This window comes from Aspergillus caelatus, assembly GCF_009193585.1.
Source record: "Aspergillus caelatus strain CBS 763.97 unplaced genomic scaffold BDV27scaffold_120, whole genome shotgun sequence".
Lineage (NCBI taxonomy): Eukaryota > Fungi > Ascomycota > Eurotiomycetes > Eurotiales > Aspergillaceae > Aspergillus > Aspergillus caelatus.
In genome coordinates, this window is record NW_022475383.1 from 78,920 (window position 1) to 93,040 (window position 14,121).

The window sequence follows — 14,121 nt, forward strand, 5'->3', positions numbered from 1 at the left end:
GACGAAAAAGAAAAAAGTAGAAATCAAATAACAAAAACCAACAAACTCCAGTTTCGCCGACATGCTCGCTGCTGCAGTTATAAACGATGAATCAAAAAGCCACGCCAAATAAGTATCTATACAGCGCAAAAGCGTGGGAAATGGGTATCGCGCACTGCTCTGCCCCATTCTGGGACCGCAAATCACAATAACAACCTGATTCTGGATCAAGAAGCGGATGCTCTTTTGCCTATCACAAATGTCATTTTGCAGTGACACTTGGTTTCCGTCATGCGGAGGTCAGGGCTTTATTTTGAAAACGCCGGGTTTATGGGTAAATGCGAATCACTCAGGTAAGGCGTGTTCTGGAGAATCTGCCGGGGATATCCTAATGCCGACCGAACGGTCAAGGGAGAAAAGCGCTCTGCATTTCCCTCCATCAATTTTGATTCTGGCAAGCTGAGGGCAGGATTGATAGGTAATATGGAATGCAACAGGGAGGATACCGAACGTGAAGGGATCTGGCTGGACCAGTCCTGATCACGGATCAGTGCATGGCCTAAATCTGGCACAGTTACTGCGTACGGATCGGTAGATTGAGTTGCCGCAGATAAAGGGGATTCCCCACAGTTCGCAGAGTCTGGGGACAGTTTCTTCGTGGAGCTTGGCCCAAACGAGCAGGCCGGATGGCTGCCAACGCCTGCAAGGGACCCAGATAAAGTGTCAGCCTCCAAGGGCAGTAAGTTTGCTGCTCGATCCAGAGAAATATCCCGATAGCGAGGATCGAGATCCGCGTCTAGATCAATTTCGTTGTCTCTGTCCCCTTGAGTAGATAGGTATGTACGTGTCTGGTCACTCCCCAGGTTTGTCGGTAACGGTGTTGGAGCGGCAGATGCTGTTGAATCTATATAATTTCCCAAGCTGTCAGGTCCCGGCCTGATGTTGGCTTCTAGAGGCTTGCTGTCTCGCCTTTCTCTAGTCCTGCCTCGTTGCTCTTCTTCTTCGAATCCTGCAAGACGATTTGGGTCAAGACATTGCGGATCGTATCCAACGTCCGGTGATAATGGAGCATTGAGATGCCATCCCGTGCTATCTACAGGCCCAGCATGATGATTTAAGAAAGTTCCCGGAGCCGCAATGACTCGGTGGTTATATAATGGCAGAGCGCCATTGTTCAGCCCTATCCCATGGCTCATATGTCGCGGATACATCAAGGGGGGAGGCTGCTCCGTTAGTATATATTCGCGCGGGAAAAAGTTTAAAAGTTCCTTGGCTGATAGCCGATCTCGAGGCCTTGAGCTTAAGCAGACGGCCACCAGCCTTCGATAGTAATCTGGTACATCCACGTCTGGGCCCAGTATTAATGGACGAGGTTGCCGTTCGGGTTCATCCTCTTCCATCGCCAGCGCCCATAGTGTCATTCCTAGCTGGTAAAGATCTGTCTTGACTCCAATATACATGGAAATTCGCTGGTTGCTTTCAATCTTCGCAGCAATTTCAGGAGGCTCCCATCCTACAGGGCAGCCTCGTCGGTTGATATCTATGATCTGGGCATCATCGTTGGCATCCACCACAATATTCGACAGAGTGAAGTCCCCCTGCACATAGCCAGCCTCATGGATCTCACAAAGACCCCGAACAATTTGTTTCGCCCAGCGCTCGCGTTGTTCCCATGAGATTGTACCTCGGTGCTCGTACAGAATATCAACCAACGCTCCCTTCTCCGCGAAGCTGATGAGCAGGCCCTTGACCACTTCTTCGTGTTCGTTGACGACCACTCCTTCCACCTGGACAACGTTCGGGATATCTTGCAATGCATGGAGCGCGTTGATCTCGTATAAAAACTCATCCACCGTGTCAGGGCCGGGTATCTCCTTTTTGATGTAAGACTTCCCATTCAACCGTACATTATACACAAATCCCGACAAGTGCGCCTCAAAATGCAGCTGATCCTCTCGGACGAGTCGAGAGTCGGGCAAGTGGCCAATGCAGGATATGGGCGGGTATGGGATGATCTCGTTAACGTCTTCCGTTACGTGTACGTGCAATCGGCCATCCCGAGTTTCCAACTTCAGATTCGTGACCGTGTCGTAGAATTGGATTTCAGTTAATGATTCGCGGATTGATTCATAGATCCGGGCGCATTTGTCTCGTTGGTAGCGTAATTCCTTCAGGTCTTGCTCAAGCGAATCGGGAGAGGCGCCGCGGTAATCGCAGGAGATGGTAACCCTTCGCCACCGATTGGGAGTCTCTGCATATGTGACGAAGAATTTTTCACGCTCGGAGCGGTCGCGAAAGTGCATGCTCAAATTCAAAATCCACCGTTTCTCCAACTCCATCTCGATGATATCTTCGGGCGGCTCTTCGGGTGCTTCCGTCATAGCTGGATAGGGGTCCCATTCCGAGCGGAGATCGCTCTCCTCATTCGCTTCTGGAAGCTCTTCAACCGTGGTCTCGTCCGGATCGTGCCAGGGAACCTCGGGAGCGGACAATCTGGGGTCGACAGTGGGCGGTGGAGACCGGCTCCGAGTCCGTTGGGCGCTCAGTGTGCGAGGTCGGTCGGCGGAAGCGGCACGACGGGGCTCTGGTTCCAGGGGGGCTAGATTGTCACGTCGCTCGGAATTCTGTCTTTTGAACGTGGTAGACCTAGGAAGACCGACGCCGACCTTTCTTGAGAGTTTGCGAGTGAGGTTGTCATGAGGTTTGGTGTTGCCAGCATTGGCATTGTTTGGATCATTGATGCTGTTATTTTTGTTGTGATGATTGGGGAAGGAAGCGCCCCCCGCAGTAGACTGGGAAGAGTCTCGATCATCACGACCCAGCCATCTGCGCAAACCAAAGCGATGCCACATGCTCTGTTTGGGACGAGGGAGGTCGGCCTTTTCTGGATCCAGCAAAAGACCCAGAGACCTAGTCGGACTACAAGAACTGTCTGCGATCGAGATGGCCATACGGCACGGCACAATTGCTAGTCCGAGGTCGTGCAAGGAATGAGTAAGACACCCCAGTGGCTGGTATGGCGATGTCCATAAGAATTGAGACGGATTCGCCCTTGAGTCAGTAGTGTGGGATTATTTCGCTTGGACCTAGGGGAAAGGTAAAAAAAAAATAAAAAATAAAAAAATAAAAAAATAAAAATCTTATTCAAGGGGTGGCTCGAATTGGCACGGCCTGGTTGTGAAAATCAAGAAAAGAGACTATGGAACGAAGAAAAAGATTAAAAAAAAATAGAGTAATTAAAGTCAAAAAAGGAAATGTAAATCGTTCAACGAGAAGTCGGTGAGTGACAAGTTGTTGTTGTTGTTGTTGTTCGTCCAGGATTTTGGCCTCAGTCCCACTAGTCGCACAATGTCGGATATCACTGATGAGGACAGTGAGCGGCAAAGTGATCAATGTTCATGGGAGGAAAGATAGTAATTGATAGATAGAATAGACAAATAGGATAGGTACAGACAGGAAAAAGGATGGTGGAAGAAGATGAGGATATGGTGACAATGCAATCAATTGATCGGCAAATGTTGACTGTTGCCCAGCTGCACGGGCTGGTTGGCGGTTATAGTCAGTGGTGGTTGGGTTTGGGTTGTTTTGAAGTTTGTTGGAGGTTTTAACGGTGCATTTGCAAAGCCTTCTGACTGGTTTTAAGGGTCAAGGTCACTACGATAAGTGCATTAGGTTAATATTCAAGGCTGTCGGTACCTAACGGGAGGAGTGAGAGCACTAGTAGTACGACTCGTTACTAGACTTACTACACCGCCCACAAGACTCACCACCATCACCATCTCAATAAGATGGGATGACAACAAGAAAAAAAGAAAAATCAAATAAATAAAATTTGTTATTGGAAATTAAAATATAAAGATTAATTCAATATTAAAAGCAAAGGCCAAAAAGGGGTGGGGGAGGAGTGAATTACTTATGGAAAACCCAATGGAAAATTCGTGGAAGAAATCTAATGCACAAATCAGATGCCCTTACGTCCGATCGGATCCCCAAAGCGTCAATTAGAGACAAAACAAAAAGTGGAGATGCACTGCGGCCTGACAGTGCCTGAACCATCCCAGTCATCCTCTAGCAATGATGAGACCAATATTATTGACCGCTATCCGCAAGGTCATGTTGATTACTGTTTCAGTTTCTCCATACGTCGTCATATAAGAAGAGTCTCTCATTAACCCGGGCATGGCGGCTCATCGAGTCTGTCTACCATAGCAGAGTCCCTTGAGGTTAGCCCGGACTACTACTAGTACTAGTACTACTAATCCTTTTTCTTCGGTAATATCAGCCCTATCAAAGAGTCTCGTTTCAGTTCCACACCCGAACGTTTGGAGTATAGATCATGATGCATATGGTCACATTAGTGAGTATTAATTTACCATAAAAGATCTAGTACGAAATTAGCACGAGAATCGATAGGAATTAATATCAACATATCAATTAACACAATCCACTACTGCAAATGCATAGCCCAGGTTCTTCTCGAAGTCCGGTTCCTGCTCACCAAATATCCGATCCACCCTATAGCTTCCCTCTATGAGGTGGCCCCAATGACCTTCGTCGATGAGATGGGTTTCGTCTTTATTTAATTGTTGTCGTATGCTCTTCTTGACATATACTCTCCATGGCTCCATCCCATCTAGCCGAGCCTGTCGCTCTAACCGCCAATATGGGTATACAGGAGCGTTCACGGCCACGCTGTCAGAATAGAATAGATTTTCACCCCACAAACAGGTCTATCTCACCAGATGTCACCCCTCGGGATAAAGATTGAGCCTACTAAGAGTCTTACTGTACATAGACTACTGACTAGTGACGAGTAGCAAATAGTGATAGTTTCCATTCGACAAACTTTTTCAAAGTGATGCTCCCGTAGAACAACTCAACCCCTCGCAATGCATCCAATCATCTTCCTTGTAGCTTCCTCGACAACCAGTCTCCAGAGAGAACCCTCCCGATGGAGGTCACGTTCTTTCCTACAGATACAGGACAACTGTTGCATCAACGATGACACCTCCTTAGTTGTCTTTCTTTTTCCCAGTTTCTGTCTCATACCCCCTTGTGAGGATCGATGTTAATTAAACAAGCCTCGGGACACTTTGCGCACCTGCAATGGACGCCTATCTGCAGCAGAGCTGCAATTCGGTGCTCTCTCATCATCGACTCTCACTTCTTCATAAGACCCCCGGGAATAAATTCACAAGAATAAGCCATTTTGATGCTGACCGGATGCTGATCGTAAAGAACAGGTAGTCAAGATACGCTGCGGAGAATACAGGGTCCCCCCAGCCCACGTTCTTCTTTGGGACTCCTGCATTGGGATGGCATCATTGGTCTTCATCCAGTTGTCGGCACGCTGGGAACGTGTCCTCGGAAGGTTGTTCAAAAGATAAGCCCCAAATGTTGATTCGTTCCCCAGCTCCCGACGGTTGTCTACTAAATACTGTCCAACCGTACCGTTGAGGTTAATGGGCATGGCTTCCTTTCCCGTTCTAGTCGCTAGAGATCATCACCTGACATGCCAGTATATCTTTTGAACTGGACGTCAGACAACCGACACTAGCCGCAACTCAGCCTCAATACTATATAGCTTATGGTGCGTTGGAATGCGATGATGCGAGGCCTGAGTAAGATTTGCTGATTTTCATTCCACCCTGAAGAAAAGTGGGTTAGCAGGATAATCCCACCACTGTCCAAGACCTTTCAGACTCCATCCCCTTCCACCTGAGGTAGCCGTTCATCTCAAGATCTCTCAGATGCATTACACCATACGACTCTGATATGATGTCAGATAAACAGGTCATTCGATCTACGCTATACCATTGTTACGCTGCCAGATGTCAGTGTTAGAACCCTGAAGGGTTAGCTGTGAAAGCAAAGTCAGTCAAAGCTGAACTTTTGACTCTGACAACTTCATTGGACCAGATGTTACCCTGTACGTGGGTCGCCACCTTACCGGTGCGTCATATTCTGGGGAAGGGTTTCTTGACAGGCGTTGTCATCTCTACCAACATTCATTGTGATAGGAGTTCCCTGATCCGCCACAGTGCCCCTTAGTTCAAATCCTAATGTGTCAGGAGCTTTGCAATAGACACCAGCAAGCCGGCCTGGTACGTATTAAGCCAAGAGATGCAGACCCTGGTTTGCTGAAAAATATCCGAGGTCTGCATTAGACGCAAAGGCAAGATTGCTGTCTTGAGTCTTGACTCCATCAGAAAAAGTTCCCAATCACATGAGGCAGCAGAGCTACAATTGTAATGAGTGGCAGCTTGAGTAAGCCCCTAGGCTCGAGGTCAGTCTACTTTCGAATAAAAACTACCTATTGGATTAGATTGCTATTCAGACTTGCTCGGATCTACCATACATCCTTGATGCATGCGAACAAAGCAATATCTATGACCGCTAATAACTCCTCGCAGGTTGTTCATATGGCTCTCAATATCGATAGTATATACTATACTAAGATTCAGAAAATAGGGCCCCGCAATTGAGCTTTTCCTCTTGAGGCCACCACCTATATAGCTTACGGAAGGCATTAACGAACAGAAACCGTCTATGAAGTGCCAAAGATCTACACCAGCAACCATTCCCTATCATGTCAAATGCCTCCCAATTCCGTGCAACAACCCAGCCACAGCGTATACCCAAGAGTAAGAAAAACAAAAAAAGTAACCGACTCCAAAAACCAGCCCTGAACCTATAATTAGAGCAGACATAGTAACCCATTGTAACACGCACAATATCCCCAACTCTCCACTTCCCGTATTCCCGCTACACTCATCAGGTTGGCAGCCATCAGGTACGCACCCCCCAGCACCAGATGACAACCAACACAACAACCCAATAGACACTGACCCGAAGACTAACTCAGTACCAATTGGTCCCCCCACCACTCTGCCGAGTAACATAACAGCCCAGGGCCCAACCCGTAGACAGCCCTGAGAAACCTTGAGATTTAGCTGACGGTCACGACATGAGTTTAGTTCCAGATAAACACATGCGATTGTCAGGATTGTTAGCCTATAGATAGAGATTACAGGCCTGACTGTCCGACGCGTTTGTGTCATGTGGAACCCAACAGACCAAATTCCAAGAAATGTCAGGGCGAAAATACGACATAGGCTCGACGACGGTGTTCTGTTATTCCCAGAGTAACAGGGTATATACTATAGTTGTACACGTCGGCGACACCTAGGTCCAAGCTACACCGGTTCAGCCTTAGTATGAGAGGGTTCGGTGTTCCTGCCATAGCTTGTGTTTGGTCGAGGTGTTTATGGGGTTGGAGACGTATGTAAATAATGGGTGGTGGTCTTTTCTAGGACAGAGTTGGACATGTAGCATCAGGTAGATCTTGTCGCTGCTGATTACTTTTAAAGAAGCATTGTGTTTAGTCCCTTATCTCCCTAGATACTCTCCTCGGTCACAGCCGTGACAGGGTCAGGGCATTGGGCTTTCAGCCATATCTATTGGCAGCTTTGGGGATCATGGGGTGTTGCTATAGTACTTGAACTGCAACTGTTCCCTCGATTTCTCCTAATCGTCGCCTTGGCGCATCAAGAGTCGAGCGAAGAAAGCCATGACAATGGTGAAGGGGGAAAGCAATGATACAAATTAGGACACTGTTTGGTTCCTTAGGAACTCGACTGAACTACATTTACCAAGCAATCGTTTCCTGGCCCTGTGGGATGTGATCTTGTTGGTTTCTGTGATAGACGCTTCTTTTGACGTGACTGTTTCATACTATAATATCGTAAAAGAGAGATATATATACATAAACATACATACAAGAGATGATGGCATCCATTTCACCTTCTCAATCAGAGTGGAGTGGTCGTTGGGGGTGACTTCTCTTCTATCATAGCCGTTTCACCGGGTATTGAATCCGAGGAAATCACTTCTATCGCATCCATGGCTGAGTCCCAACCCAGCTCAAATACAAATCTTTCAGTGACACATCAATGAAGCAAAAGCAAAAAAGTAAAAAGAGAGGAAAACTCCGACCATGCATTCCGCGATACAACGCCTGTACGTGACCAGAAAGAAAAAACAGCAAGGTACCATGGCAAGCGTAGTATATACCAAATCAGATCAAGAGCATCAGGGAACTAATTCAGTCATCGTCCTCACTGTCCTTAGTCGACTTGTTCTTAGACTTTTCCGCGAGCTCCTTCTGCCAGATGTGGTTGGCTGCGTCCTTGTCTAGACCAGTAAAGAGTAAGTCGAATACCTCCGAGTACCAGCTCACTGCATGACCTTCAATGCCTTCTTTGATGTTCTGAACGACGGTTAGATCTTGAAGCCAGAGTTGAAACAGGAAACCAATTACTCACCTCAGGCAGCTCCAGCCAATCCGACGTGTTGTCGGCGGGGAAGATGATCTTTGTGGCACCGGCACGACGAGCAGCAACGGTCTTCTCGCGCAACCCTCCAATACGCAAAACTTTGCCAGTCACCGTCAATTCTCCAGTCATAGCAATGGTCGGGTCGAGAGAGTGATTCAGCGCCAAGGATAGAAGGGATGATGCCATTGTAATACCAGCCGATGGACCTAATACTGTTAACAGGATGTATAGGGAATAACGCAAAAATGTGACTTACCATCCTTTGGCACGGCACCCTCCGGGCAATGCATGTGAAGCCTTGCCTTCTCGAAGAACTTATTCTCCGGGAACTGCTTAGCCAGCACCGACTTGGCGAAGGAGTACGCGATATGGGAAGACTCTTTCATCACATTTTGGAGATTGCCGGTGATTTCGATACCCGGTCGGGATTCAGAAGTCAAAGCGTTCTCCAAGATGGACTCAACATACAGCGCCGCGCCTCCCATACTGGTCCAAGCAAGGCCCATTGTGACACCGGGTGGGAAGGTTTCATACAGCCTGTCGGACGTGAAAACCGGGGGTCCAACGTAATCAGTCAAGCTGTCCTTGCCGATGCTGAGCTGCACCCCTTCTGGGACTTTAAGGGCAACACGAGGTGTTTCAGTCGTTGCTTTCTCTGATTCGGTGGTGGCGTTAGCAGAGTCAGCAGACTCGCTCTCCTTCTTTGACTCCTCCTGTGCAGCCTTGCCCTCATCGGTCAGAGCCTTGTCCTCGGCGAGCACGTCCTCTCCAAGATCACGCACGATCTTAAAAGCAGCCTTGCGGTATACTTTCTCGATTTGCTTCTTGAGATTTCGAACACCACTTTCACGGCAGTAAGACTTGATGAGCTCCTCAATTGCTTCCTCCTTCAGAGTAACATCGACGTCCTTTAAGCCCGTCAATTCCCTAGCAGCAGGAGCAAGGTAGCGCTGGGCAATCGCCATCTTCTCATCCGCAACATATCCGGAGAGCTCAATGAGCTCCATTCGATCGAGCAGAGGGCGGGGAATCGTATCAGTGACATTGGCCGTGCAAACGAAGAGAACCTTGGACAGATCCACTGGGACATCCATGTAGTGGTCCAAAAAGGAGGAGTTCTGCTCCGGGTCAAGAAGCTCGAGGAGTGCAGAAGACGGATCCCCTTGGTGGCCGCGCCCAATCTTGTCTATTTCGTCAATCAAGATTAAAGGATTTTCCGTCTGACATTTCTTGAGGGCTTGGATGATGCGTCCTGGAAGGGCACCAACATAGGTTCTACGGTGCCCCTTGATTTCCGCAACATCCGTCAAGCCACCAACGGAAAAGCGGTAATACTGCCTGTTCAAGGCCCGAGCAATTGACTTCCCAATACTAGTCTTTCCAACACCAGGTGGTCCCACAAGGCAAAGAATCTTGCCTTCCACGGTTCCGCGAAGTTTTCCGACGGCGATGAACTCGAGAATGCGGTCCTTGACATCCTTCAAGCCATAGTGGTCTTCATCTAAAACGGTTGTTGCGTTTTGGATGCCAAAGTTCTCAACACTCTTCTGGCCCCAGGGTATCTGTGTCAACCAGTCGAGATAGTTGCGGGTGACATTGAACTCTGAAGCAGCCGGTTCCAGATGAGCCAGTTTATTGAGTTCCTCATCAAAGACTTTCTTGACAGCTTCTGGCATAGCAAGCTTCTCCGCCTTCTCTTTAAACTTTTCAACAAGCTTGTCCTTGCCATCGGATTCAATACCTAACTCTCTCTTGATACCCTTCATCTGCTCCATGAGCCAGTACTCACGTTGGCGCTTCTGAATCTTAGCCTCCACATCCTTGGAGATCTTTGACTGAAGTTGAGCGTTCATTAACTCCTTCTTCAGTACCACTAAAGCTTTAGGAAGTCTCTCCTCGATATTCATTATTTCAAGGACCTCTTGCATCTCATGCAGTTCTCCGGCAGAAACAGCAGCTGCAAAGTCAGCCAACTTAGATGGCTCGTCACTCAAGTTCCCAGGGAACTGGTCTGTGTAGAAGGCGGAGATCTGATCGCGGAACAGAGGATTCAGGCTGGCGATTTCCTTGCAGACATTGACAATCTCACTGGTCACTGCACGAATAATGGCGCTCTTCTTGTCATAGGGCTCCTCCGCCAGATTCTCTACGTTAACCAGGCTGACTGGATACTTTCGCAAAAACGATGTGGGCTCGTAGTGATCCTTGGGTGCGAGTTCCTGTGTTCCCTCCTCAAAGCTGGCTACAACGTCACCTTGTTTCTCAGACGGCTTGTCTTCTGTGGCAGAAGCCTTCGTCGATTCACTGGGTGGCAACAGGGACGAGAGCTTGATGCGTCGGTGAGGATAAAGCACAGCTGTCACACCACTAGCTTCTCCGCGAAGAGGATAAGCAGCAGTAATCTGAGCGAACACTCCAACATCGTATACGTCATCAAGATTTTCGATCACGTCTCCATCCGCGTTCTCATCCTTGAATAGGAAAGCTCCCACATAAGGCTGCCCACGCTTCATCATGTCCTGGATAGCCATTGCCACATTCGGATCTCGGATAGTAATAGCTTTGTAAAAGCCCGGGAATAACGGGCGCTTCGCGATGGGAATGGCCATAACCTGAGGATACACTTCAGGAACAGAAGGCTTCTGCAAAGCCTTGTCGCTGGAGCCCTTCTTGCCTTTCTTTCCACCATCTTCATTACCTCCGCTGCTTGCGCCACTAGGCTTGGAATCTGAGCCGCCACTGACAGGGATAGGGGACGGCGGTTCATTTGAATTTCCCCTGCCTTCAGCTACATTATTAGGCCTCTTTCCATCATCCTCCTGTCCTCGTTGCTCCTTGTCCACCGTCTGCTTCTCTCTCCGTTTTGTAGATCCCGATGTCGGAGCTCCGGGTTCTGTGGATGAGCCATGTTTCCCTGACTGATCGGCTACTCTGCGTCGAGATTCAGAAGTGCGTTCAACATCCTTATCCTCGTTCTTTTCCTGCTGCTCTTTATGGTCCGGATCTTCCTTGCCGTCTCCGGGTGGGGGTTTCTCTCTTCGGCGAATGGAGCTTGACGAGAAGCTGCGGGACGGAGGGAGAGAGCGGGAGAGGCGCGACGAAACTAGGATTGACCGGGCACTGGCATTGTATCTCGGCGAAGCGAGCAAAGGCCGAATAATCAATGGACGCGGTGTCTGGTGGAGCGCAGCTCTCCAGGGGAGGGACTGGCCGCGGAGCATGCTATAGTTGTAGCTGCGAATATGGGAGAAGACGAATTAGGGATATAGGGAGAATATGGTACAGAAAATAATACAAGAATGCAAAAACCCTCACGGGAAGACTAAAAAAGAAAGAGGGATACGGAGAGAAATGTGAGGCTTCGGGAGCAATGGTCAGACAGCAGCTTAGTTGAGGTAGAGTGATTGATTACCGAAGCAAGAAGCCTTTCATCATCATCGTCTCGGTACATTGTTTCTCCGGTCGGGAAACTTTTTCGAGCGGAACGACTCGAAGCTTCTAAGTTTCCCCATTATCAGGAGGCGGCAAAACTCGGCTTAAAACACCCATTGGCGTGCTCTGGTTTTCCAGGTCAATACCATTGATTTCAAATCATCCCCCTCTCCTCCTGACTCAGTCTGTCCGTTGGGTTAATGCCCGTTCATTTCACAACATGAGCGCTACTTCCGCCGCAATGCCTAAGGCCGCGGCTATTCCCGCCCGTTTACTCCGAAGTACATCGCGACAATATTCGAAGAGCCCGGCAACCAGCGTTCGGGCTTACCATGTCTCGCCGACTTCATCAACTGACAAGCGGGTTCGATGCGGTGCAACGAATAAGAAGCAATCTGTGTTCTCCTCGTCAAGGGTAAGTTGTCTATAAACCATGTTCATCATCGAGCCATGACTGATTTCACTTCTGGTCTACATAGATCTTCCATACTACTGCTCCCCTTGCCGCGATTCCCGACCCATATAAAGTACTAGGAGTCGAGAAAAATGCATCCGCAGGCGATATCAAGAAGGCCTACTATGGAATGGCCAAAAAATACCACCCGGACACCAACAAGGAAGCAAATGCTAAGGAAAAGTTCGCAGAGGCTCAGTCAGCTTATGAGTTACTTTCTGATCCCAAGAAGCGTGAGAACTACGACCGGTTTGGCTCCGCAGCGTTCGACCAAAACGGTGGCTTCGATCCCAGCGCAGCCGGCGGTAATCCGTTCGCAGGTGCCGGTGGATTCCATGGATTTGGCGGTGGCTTTGGAGGTGGTTTCCCTGGTGGTTTTGGGGGAGCAGATATCAATTTTGAGGATCTCTTCGGTGCTTTCGCAGGCGGCGCACGTCGTGCCGGTCGAGGCCGACGGGGCCCGTTCCAAGAGATTTTGGTAGGTGAAGACATTGAAGTCCAGACCAACATCTCTTTTATGGAAGCCGCAAAGGGTACAACAAAAGATATTGTTATCACGCCTTTGACATCATGCGGTACATGCAGCGGCGACGGACTTAAGAAAGGCGCCAAACGCACCCAGTGCCGTCAATGCAACGGCTCTGGAACTCGTGTGCACTTTTTGCAGGGAGGCTTCCAGGTGGCAGCCACTTGCGATGCCTGTGGAGGCGCAGGCATGTCTGTCCCAAGGGGCTCGGAGTGTGGCTCCTGCAATGGCAACGGTGTGGTCAGAGGCAAAAAGACTGTACAGGTTGACATTCCAGGTGGTGTAGAGGATGGCATGCGCTTGCGAGTGAGCAACGAAGGAGATGCACCACCCACCGGAACATCTGCTGCACCCGGAGCGCGCACACAACGAGGTGACCTGTACGTGTCCATTCGGGTCTCTCCTGACCATCGATTCAGCCGTTCCGGTTCCGATATTCTCTATACGGCTCAGATTCCCCTTACGACTGCTCTTTTGGGTGGTGAAGTAACCGTACCGACCCTGGATGGTGAAGTTAAGATTAAGGTTGGCACGGGCACTGGTACCGGCGACAAGGTCACACTGTCTGGAATGGGTATGAAGCGGCTTGGTAGCCGTACGAGTCGCTTCAGCCCTACTGGTGATCTCAAGGTCGAGTTCAAGGTTGCCATGCCCAAGTACCTGACGGGTAACCAGCGGACTATCCTGGAAGTTCTTGCCGATGAGATGGGTGACAAGACCGCCAAGCGAGTCATGGATGTTGGAAAGGATAGGTGAGTTGCGCAGGTTTTGGACAACATTGCCTGCCACTGGTACTGACGAAAATACAGTCCACCATCCGGAGGGGACGCTTCCACGGGAGACTCCAAAAATGAAGGATTCCTCAAGTCCGCTTGGCACAAACTCGTGAACAAGTGTGAGAACTCACCCGAAGAATCGAGCAAGAAGGAATCAGGCGACAGCAGCAAGAACAACGGCGAGAAGAAGTCGAACTGAAAAGGAGTTCAAGTGACATACATAATCAAGGCTTCAATATACTTCCTTCAGGGTCATGTTATCACTACGTATTTGAATTATTTTTTTGTCGCAATATCATAGCGCCGGCGAGATAAGGGGTTTGCCATTTACGAGAGTTGGGAAATTTTGTGTCTGCGTTCATTTCGACCGTTTGGGAGAAACGGTTGTGTGTCAATAGAGAGACGGGGGCTGTATGTATGTATGTATGTTTGTATGTATAATTAGACCTAACGCACGAAAGACATTCTCTACTTCTTCATATATTATATGACGGGGGGTGCCATGGAAATCAGGCAAAGAAATTAATTGAAGTAGTTAATTACTCGGGCGGTTATTCAGCCATATAGGCGCCTGAGGAGTCGATGGGCCACAGCGTCATTAAATTGTAAACTAAACCA

General features: G+C 48.9%; 4 protein-coding genes across 4 annotated transcripts; 1 reads left to right on the forward strand and 3 right to left on the reverse strand.

The window, feature by feature from the left end:
* Positions 1-287: 287 nt before the first annotated feature.
* BDV27DRAFT_146323 (uncharacterized protein) lies at positions 288-2,831 on the reverse strand (the record flags this gene model as incomplete). The annotated part of the gene is made up of 1 exon (XM_032070566.1): positions 288-2,831. The coding sequence occupies one exon, from the start codon at positions 2,829-2,831 to the stop codon at positions 288-290; it is 2,544 nt and encodes an 847-aa protein (XP_031926290.1).
* A 3,305-nt stretch (positions 2,832-6,136) lies between these two features.
* On the reverse strand, positions 6,137-7,025 carry BDV27DRAFT_130299 (uncharacterized protein; the record flags this gene model as incomplete). Its single annotated transcript, XM_032067387.1, has 2 exons — positions 6,393-7,025; positions 6,137-6,265 (listed from the first exon to the last, which is right to left on the reverse strand). A coding segment is annotated over exon 1 (310 nt), but the record flags the coding sequence as incomplete, so codon positions are not given.
* Positions 7,026-7,683: 658 nt separating this feature from the next.
* Positions 7,684-11,694, reverse strand: BDV27DRAFT_10487 (endopeptidase La). Its single transcript, XM_032064362.1, has 3 exons — positions 8,572-11,694; positions 8,304-8,521; positions 7,684-8,248 (listed from the first exon to the last, which is right to left on the reverse strand). The coding sequence occupies exons 1-3, from the start codon at positions 11,534-11,536 to the stop codon at positions 8,084-8,086; spliced, it is 3,348 nt and encodes a 1,115-aa protein (XP_031926292.1). The 5' UTR covers positions 11,537-11,694; the 3' UTR covers positions 7,684-8,083.
* A 37-nt stretch (positions 11,695-11,731) lies between these two features.
* Positions 11,732-13,957, forward strand: BDV27DRAFT_10492 (putative mitochondrial DnaJ chaperone (Mdj1)). Its single transcript, XM_032064365.1, has 3 exons — positions 11,732-12,162; positions 12,227-13,479; positions 13,537-13,957. Exons 1-3 carry the CDS (start codon positions 11,968-11,970, stop codon positions 13,700-13,702), a joined length of 1,614 nt encoding a protein of 537 aa, XP_031926293.1. The 5' UTR covers positions 11,732-11,967; the 3' UTR covers positions 13,703-13,957.
* The last annotated feature ends 164 nt before the right edge of the window (positions 13,958-14,121 follow it).

What these genes read in the sequence shown, in the direction of transcription:
- BDV27DRAFT_10487 (XM_032064362.1), bottom strand. Translation starts at nt 11,536, where the DNA reads ATGCTCCGCGGCCAGTCCCTCCCCTGGAGAGCTGCGCTCCACCAGACA. An exon ending in GGGTGCCGTGCCAAAGGATG is followed by an intron (nt 8,522 to 8,571) that starts GTAAGTCACATT and finishes TAACAGTATTAG; the next exon opens with GTCCATCGGCTGGTATTACA. An exon ending in ATTGGCTGGAGCTGCCTGAG is followed by an intron (nt 8,249 to 8,303) that starts GTGAGTAATTGG and finishes ACCGTCGTTCAG; the next exon opens with AACATCAAAGAAGGCATTGA.
- BDV27DRAFT_10492 (XM_032064365.1), top strand. Translation starts at nt 11,968, where the DNA reads ATGAGCGCTACTTCCGCCGCAATGCCTAAGGCCGCGGCTATTCCCGCC. An exon ending in CTGTGTTCTCCTCGTCAAGG is followed by an intron (nt 12,163 to 12,226) that starts GTAAGTTGTCTA and finishes TGGTCTACATAG; the next exon opens with ATCTTCCATACTACTGCTCC. An exon ending in ATGGATGTTGGAAAGGATAG is followed by an intron (nt 13,480 to 13,536) that starts GTGAGTTGCGCA and finishes ACGAAAATACAG; the next exon opens with TCCACCATCCGGAGGGGACG.